At 45.8% G+C, this 8,203-nt stretch overlaps 1 protein-coding gene across 23 annotated transcripts in view; it reads left to right on the top strand.

Moving 5' to 3' along the window:
• The window catches only part of LOC101174329 (suppressor of tumorigenicity 7 protein homolog), a 45,615-nt gene that overhangs the window by 36,860 nt on the left and 552 nt on the right, over positions 1 to 8,203 (top strand). For 6 of the 23 annotated variants that reach the window (XM_078948252.1, XM_078948255.1, XM_078948257.1 and 3 more), the window contains 8 exons: positions 1,543 to 1,697; positions 1,770 to 1,867; positions 1,964 to 2,093; positions 2,737 to 2,809; positions 4,508 to 4,610; positions 5,472 to 5,622; positions 5,697 to 5,837; positions 5,975 to 6,114. In XM_078948252.1, the coding sequence (XP_078804378.1) occupies positions 1,543 to 1,697; positions 1,770 to 1,867; positions 1,964 to 2,093; positions 2,737 to 2,809; positions 4,508 to 4,610; positions 5,472 to 5,622; positions 5,697 to 5,837; positions 5,975 to 6,114 (991 nt within the window). Of the gene's footprint in view, positions 1 to 1,542; positions 1,698 to 1,769; positions 1,868 to 1,963; positions 2,094 to 2,736; positions 2,810 to 4,507; positions 4,611 to 5,471; positions 5,623 to 5,696; positions 5,838 to 5,971; positions 6,115 to 8,203 lie in introns of all 23 variants that reach the window. The other 17 variants (XM_078948253.1, XM_078948258.1, XM_078948254.1 and 14 more) reach the window with 5 other exon arrangements.

Here is an 8,203-nt window from a genome sequence, read left to right on the forward strand (position 1 = left end):
TCAAATTATCTGCCAGTGCAGCTAGTGAACTTTACTTGACAAGATGTCTTGATTTTAGAAACAATGTCCAGGCCTTAGTAAATAGGTTCAATCTTTAAGGAAGGCAAAAACACACAAACAAACTAAAAGCTAGGCTATAGGAGCTTGATTAAAATGTGTTGTCTACTAAAATAAAGAAAAAAAAAATCTTGAAATAAGCTCGTGCTGGTTTGCACCTTCCATCCGTGAAACCAGGGTTCAAATCCGGGCTGCTCCCTATTCCCTTCTCTGCTTCTGTGCCGGTCCCAAGCCCGGAAAAATTGAGAGGGTTGCGTCAGGAAGGGCATCCGGCGTAAAACATTGCCACGCTAACCATGCGACTCATCCTCAAAAGAGAGGTTGATTCGCTGTGGCGACCCATGATGGGAAAAGCCGAAAGAGAAAGAAGAATACTAAAAAGAATAAAAACAAATTCACTTGTTGATTTTTTTATTCAACTAACAAATTTACCAAAAGGCACTTGGAATACGACTTTCTTCAACAACACAATTAGAATACTCATCTAGAGAACAGACATGCACATTAAACTGCAAAAACAGTTTCTGTTCCAACAAATTCTTTACTTTAATGCTCTTTTATGTGGTGGAATTGTGTCCTGAAGGATCTCTGTCCGGATGACAGACAGTAGGGTGGCCACGCATTTTGGATGGCTCAGATGTAGTGTGTAATAATATGCTATTATTGTGTGAGGGCGGCTTGAGCCTATAAAACAGGCAGTGGTGCAGGAAAGCTTTGCTCTGAGGCCAGCAGGATGTGGTGTGAGGGCAGATCAGATCAATGAGTGACAGCAGCAGCTTTTCTGCTCAGGTCTGGCCGTCACAACTGTCCTAACCACAGACCCTCTTCCTCTCTGAACTTCTGCGGCGTTGAACTGTGATGTTTATCACACTTCCAGCTCTCTGATAAAATCTCCTGAGAGTCTGCACATTCTGTCTGTCTGATGTGAGATGTTGTTTGTGCTACATCTGACATTTCTCAATACACAACATGATTTCACCATAACACTAACATTAAATGGTCCATTATTTAATGCTTGGAAGAGAATGAAAAGCTTCTGTTTACCTGCTTTATAAAACGATTGGATGACATCATTTCATTCTTACTTTCTGACAATGAAGTATATTAAAAAGTACTGTACAATGGTCCCCAACCCCCCGCCATGGAGTGGTACGGTCCCTGGAAGTATCAGCTGACATTAAACCGGTCTGTGGCCTGCAGAAAGGGCATTCCTCAGCTGGAAGTGGCCCCATCTGACATGTTTAAGAAATGTGAGTTTGTGACAGAATTTGTGGGGCTTTCATTCAAAATGAGGAATCCGACTCATCCAAACACTTCTGTGGCAGCTTTTCCCGCCGAGAGGATCTGCTCTGCTGTCACTTGTTGCTCTGATCTCAAACCAAAGCTGGGATTGTTGGTTTTCTGGCTGGAAGGACCCATGTTTGCCACAGAGATTTCATGCTGTTCACAGAAATGTTCATAAACGGAGAGTATTTGTTCCTGCAGCTGTGCAACCGCGTACATCCTTCTGGCAGAGGAAGAGGCCACCACCATCATGGAGGCCGAGCGGCTCTTTAAACAGGCGCTAAAAGCAGGGGAAGGCTGCTATCGGCGCAGCCAGCAGCTGCAGCACCACGGCACACAGTATGAGGCCCAGCACAGTGAGTGCAGCATCCACCCCACACACACATTCCCTCCCCACAACGGCTATTCTCACGTCATTTCTTTACCAGGAAGAGACACCAACGTGTTGGTGTATATCAAAAGAAGACTGGCCATGTGCTCCAGAAAACTTGGCCGGACACGAGAAGCAGTAAAAATGATGAGAGATGTAAGTTCAGAGCAGAGAACCTGATCTCTGATTCTAACGTTCTCCTCCAGTCATTTCTCTGTGTTTCCTCCTGCCTGGTTTTACATGTAACAACAGTTGTGTGTTTTCCAGTTAATGAAGGAGTTCCCTCTCCTTAGTATGTTCAACATCCATGAGAACCTGCTGGAGTCGCTGCTGGAGCTCCAGAACTACGCCGACGTCCAGGCTGTTCTGGCCAAGTATGACGGTGAGGGACTCGGATTCCAGAACTGGATCCATGAGACCTGCTGTTCTTGACTGTCGGCATGTCTTTGAAAAAAACAGGGGAAGAACAGCCATAACTGCTATTTCCTTTAACCCTTTAACGCCAGAAAGGTTGCAGGCGACGCCTACATAATAATGCATGCCCTTTGACCTACAGTAAATCTTTAGCTGTTTGCATGATCAACGTAAATCAACTGATTCTAACAGAAAAAAACAGCTTTGCACCGACATGAAACACATTACTTTAAAAAAAAAAAAACGTATGTAAGCTTTGCAGTTAGTTCCAGCCTGCTGTAAGTCTACACACTTATGCACAAAATATATCGTATGAGTTATAAAGCAAGAATTATGCACACACACAACTCCAGTGAGTCTATTTTCTCTCCACAGAAGCTCCACCAGAACAGCTTTTTAGCAGCTTCTGCAGGACATTTCAGTGATGTTCAGTCAGCAGCTGTCCCACCTCTAAAACCGTCATATCTCTGTATGCAGGAGGTCAAATGTTCAACAGACAAAGACAGAAAACCTCTACTTTTGTCAGAATCTGAAAGACTAAATCCCTAAAGACTGACCCCCCCCCCCTCACTAACCTGCTACTCACCTGCCTCTTCTTGTGTCCTCCACAGATATCAGCTTACCCAAATCTGCAACAATATGTTACACAGCAGCTCTGCTCAAAGCCAGGGCCGTGTCAGACAAGTGAGTATCAGCCTCCTGGAACTTTTGGGGGGAGGGGGGGGATGTTGCCCCAGGAGGCAAACATGAGCATCTTTAAGTTCTTTGGTTCCCGTTCGAATCAAAAGTTGTAAAATAAAACACTTTTCAAAAGGTCTTTCTAGAACTTTAAAAAAAGACCTCTGAATGAGTTCTGGGATAAGTCCGACTGCAGCTAGAACCCGAAAGATGCTCCAGGAACGCAGACAGAGCTGCACCTGCGTGGGGGCAGCAGCAGACGTCCAGAGAAGAGCTTCGGGGGGGGCCTTCCCGTCACTCAAACATCTGCATGCTCTGAAACAGCCTCAGCTGTGCATTTGTGCTTCATTGATAAAAATGACATCTCTGATGGTAAACATGAACAGCAATGCAGCTTCCTGTCTGCAGATGTTTGAGGAAGGCTGAGCTTTCTCTGAACGCTGCGTGTTCTCAGGAGAGTCTCTGAGAAAGTTCAGAGCTCAACATTACAGACTGGAACTAACCATCAGAGGACGTTCACAGGAAGTAGCCTGTTGGGCAGAAACACAAAATGCCCCAAACCCCAGGCTGTGGACCAGTACCGGTCCAAAGGACAGTTGGTACCGGGACACAGAGAGAAAACACACACCCTACATTTCTTCCATTTTATTCATAATCTGATCTTAAAGCAAGTTTTATTTTGAAAAATTCTCTCCAACACATCCAGCCTATTCTTGACAAATGACAAGTCGCTGGATGTCATGAAATGGGCGGCACCCACAATGAGCAAAAGGCGGAGCCTCAGATATCCAGTCGTTTTGTCCTGGGTTGGAAAATGACCAACATTTAAGAAAAATTTGTTCTTTAGTGTGCCAAAGGTTATACATTATTATATACATGGATATAGTTTACTATACAAAGCTAAAGAACAGCAGCATAGAGCTCCTTTAGGGGAATGTCTACATCACATTTGAATGGTTCCTACATGAAATCTAGTGTACAAATAAAGTTTAAAGCAGCTGCAGATATTTTACAGAGGGTGAAGATAACCTTTACCCTCAAAGTTGGAGGAAACTGGAAGCTTAAAAACAATCAGACGTCCACTTCAGGCCGGTCTGTAAAATGTTGTCTGGCGTTGAAGCGGCCTCTGGCCTGGAGAAGGCTGGACACCTCTTCAAGGACTCTCTTTGGACATGGGCTGCTTTTCCGCTGATGTAGTTGTGTTCTTGTACCTGAAGCAGCTTCAGGAATCTGAGCTGCTTTCCTCTTTAGCTGTAGATGCAGGTCAGCTTGTCCCTTGACTCACTGGTGTAACAGCGTCACACAGGCTCCTAGAGATCCAATGCAGTCAAGACAAATACATGTTCAACACAAATGAGAAGCATTGAGTGCGTGACTCCCCCACCCCCCTGCAGAAAGGTTTAATGTTGTAACCCTTGTGCTATCCTAGGCACTTTAACATTGGGTGTTGGGTCATCTAGACCCACTACACAGTGCTCTGAACCTTTTTTCTTCAATGATTTGTGATCTTCACTGGTGTCCATGGATTACATGAAATCTTTCCACCTTTATCCACCTTTGTCATGGTAGGGAGAACACATCAATGGAAGGGGGGGGGGTCATCTAAGATAGCACAAGGGTTAAAACAGAACAGTCTATGGTTCTTCTCCTGAGTCCAAACGGTTCTGATCCATGTGGGGTTTCTGCATGTCTGTGTTTGAGAAGGTTCTCACCAGAAGCGGCGTCCAGGAGGGGGCTGAGCACAGCAGAAATGAACGCAGTCGAAGCCATCCACAGGGCGGTGGAGTTCAACCCGCACGTTCCCAAAGTGAGTCTCTGCAGGACTTTGATGGACAGCGCCTCACGCCGGTCATGACCACAGACACTGCCGCTCTATTCACACTACATACCATTGACTGTATCTGAGAACTGGACCAAGTGAGTGTGAGGTCACCTTTAGGATAAGCCCCAACCAAATGAAGTCAGTTCAGATGCCATTTTTCCATAATACAGATGCCGCCATGGCGTATACTCCTGTAGCCCTTTCCTACCTTCCTGGAAGGCCCAAAGCGCTTTACAGTCACAGTCCCGTTCACACATTCACATTCATAACATCAGTAAACTGTGACTCAACGTTTCAATGACAACCACTCTCACCAATCAGGAGTGAGCTTGTTGGAAGTCCACACCCCTACCACTTGAAAGCGGGCTACACAAAATCTGTCAATCAAACATTCGGAACGTTTGACGTGAGATCGCATACTTTTATGGAGGCATCTTATTGGCTGTCTATAACTTAAAGAGCTTAAACTAAAAGAATATATAAAAATGAAGGTTATCAAGAACATGTTAGAAAAAGGAATCACATCAAGAATGGTTTTGACTGAATACCAGCTGTTTATTTCTCTATAGAAGTCTATGGGATCTTGGTTTCTTGGTGCCAGCAGGTACTTCCTGTTTGGAATGGCAGGGGGGAGGAGTCACTCAGTCCATTCTCATGTACAGTCAATGGCTGATGCATGTTGGTGTAGTGTTGAACCTCCAGCTGCAGGGAAACTAGAACAGATGTCCTGCAGGACAGTCTCACCATACTGGGATGTGGTTCAAGAGGAAGATCTATGCAGGCAGGATGATGATGACGATGATGTTTGGAGCCAGCTCTTCATCATAGCTCTCTGCTCCTCCTCAGTACCTGCTGGAGATGAAGAGCTTGATTCTTCCTCCAGAACACATCCTGAAAAGAGGCGACAGCGAAGCCATCGCCTACGCCTTCTTCCACCTGCAGCACTGGAAAAGGGTGGAGGGGGCGCTCAACTTGCTCCACTGCACCTGGGAGGGCAGTAAGTAGCCTTGGACAAACGCTCGTGCACGCACACTGGCAGCATGCAGCAACAGCTTGTTTCTGTGTGCTTAGCTTTCAGGATGATTCCATATCCTCTGGAGAAGGGTCACCTGTTCTACCCCTACCCCATCTGCACAGAGACCGCAGACAGAGAGCTGTTACCCAGTAAGAGGCACCACACTCCTGCGCAGACGCATGCAGCTGCAGCAGACAGTAAAGTCCGACGGGCCTCAGTGTTTCCACTGAGTGTCTGCAAGCACAGATTTCTAAAGACTAGATATGTTGTGCCGCACGCTGGCCGTTGTGAAGTAACATTCCACTGTTTGTATGCCTGTGCCGCGTGGAAGCAGTGTTTCATGAGGTGTCGGTGTATCCCAAGAAGGAGCTGCCCTTCTTCATCCTCTTCACCGCCGGCCTCTGCTCCTTCACCGCCATGCTGGCTCTGCTCACACACCAGTTCCCTGAGCTGATGGGGGTGTTTGCTAAAGCTGTGAGTACTGTCCTGCACACAAACACTTCTGCTCCTCCTCTTTGGCTTTCTTGGGTCTCCTGAGAATCCGTCTGTGGACGGTTTGATCAGTGATTCTTCTCTGGACCATGTTCTGCACGGATCTTCTTGGAGCTACTGTTAGAGTCCCACTCCAATCATCTTTTGATCTATTTTCAAAGTTTTCCGAGTGGTCTTTTAAATAAGATTATGCCAGTTTTAGGCAAAATTTGAAAAACCTGTTTATTAGGGCTGGGTTGATCAAATCCATTAATGGACCTGAATGGATCCAAGCTTAATAAATCAATAATTGATCCATAAAAGTAGAGATTGATCTTTTACGCCTTTCCTTTTCCGGGGATCTAATGCATAACAGCAGCAAAGCCAAAGTCTGCTAGCTTGATGTTAAATTATAATGGTATTTCCCATAGGATGGCTAACGCTAATTCTCGTTCAACCTAAACATACACTGCTGACTACCGTAAACGAACAGCTTTATATCATCACTGGCATTAGTTTTCCAAGCTCTTTTTAGGAAACATATTCTTTAAAGTAACCATTTGTGGTCTAAAGCACCATTTTTTGCTGAATCTTCTGGAATGAAGTGTAATGCTATAACACCAGCTCCACCTAGTGGCCAAACGGAAACGCCCTCCAGGAGGGGGAGAACAGAATGATCTGCACATTGTTGTTGGAGCTTCTACTTTTTACAATTTTACAGTATGTGAACTGTATCAGATAATGGAAATACCTTTAAAAAAAATATAGATTGTTGTTGTATTTATACACAAATATGTATAAATGTGTACACTGTGTAAATTTAAAATCGACCTGAATCGATTCAGGAATTATTGGTGACACCCAGCCCTAGCTTGTGTCGTTTTCTAGGACATAGTTTCTGCAGAGCAGCAGAAGTTCATTAGGAATTCTCCTCTTGAGTTGTTGGTGTGACTGTTGGCGAGCAGTAACCCCGCCCCCTTCATTTCATGTTGCTAAAAGTTTGGAGCAGGGAGCTTGTGGCCCGCCCAGCTCCAGTCCTCCCTCACTCACTCGTGAACAAGACTCCCGGTCTCTGTATTCTCTGTACCGGTCTGTTGTGGTGAAGAGAGATCTGAGCCAGAAAGAAAAGCTCTCAATTTACCGGTCGATCTTCATTCCAACACTCACCTATGGTCATGAGCTCTGGGTCATGACTGAAAGAACGAGGTCCCGGATTCAAGCGGCTGAAATGAGTTTCCTCCGTAGGGTGGCTGGGCGCTCCCTCAGAGATAGGGTGAGAAGCTCGGTCACCCGTGGGGAGCTCGGAGTAGAACCGCTTCTCCTCCGCATCCAGAGGACCCAGTTGAGGTGGCTCGGGCATCTAGTCCGGATGCCTCCTGGATGCCTCCCTGGAGGGGTGTTGCGGGCCTGTCCCACTGGGCGGAGGCCCCGGGGAAGACCCAGGACACGCTGGAGAGACTACGTCTCTCGGCTGGCCTGGGAACCCCTCGGGGTCCCCCCAGAGGAGCTGGAGGAAGTGGCCGGGGAGAGGGAAGTCTGGGCATCTCTGCTCAGTCTGCTGCCCCCGCGACCCGGCCCCAAATGAATAGAAGATGGATGGATGATGGATGGAAATTAGCTCTTTTTTCATCTGCTACTGATTCACAACGATTTGAATGAAGAAATTCTCAGAAATGCAATTTTAATCTTAATTCTCTGTATTAATGTCCTCCATCGTCAGAAAAATGTGACAAAAACATGTTAAAAACACGATTTTCATCAGCGTGGGTCTTTAATGCCAATTGCAGCTGGTAGCCACTGGAGGGCGCTGGTCCTCCCAGTTTTATTTCCAAAACTGCTGCTGTCAGGTGTTTTCATCACAATGTTGGAGGTCTTTTTGGGGCTTTAATGTGTTTTACTCATGATGCTCTAATGATTGTGCTGAACGTTTAAGAAACCAACACAACTCAATAAAAGTTTTTGGGGAAAAGTTACAAAGTAAACACATTTTCCTTCAGAGCTTTGGAGCAGCAAAGTCTGAATGTCATGAAACACAGACTTTTAGATTAAATAATCCGAATCCAGCATAAGATTTGACTTTGTTTTGCGTGAA

The sequence above is a fragment of the Oryzias latipes genome, chromosome 6 (genome assembly GCF_053564925.1).
Source record: "Oryzias latipes strain Hd-rR chromosome 6, Olatipes_Hd-rR_3.1".
NCBI classification, from domain to species: Eukaryota; Metazoa; Chordata; class Actinopteri; order Beloniformes; family Adrianichthyidae; genus Oryzias; species Oryzias latipes.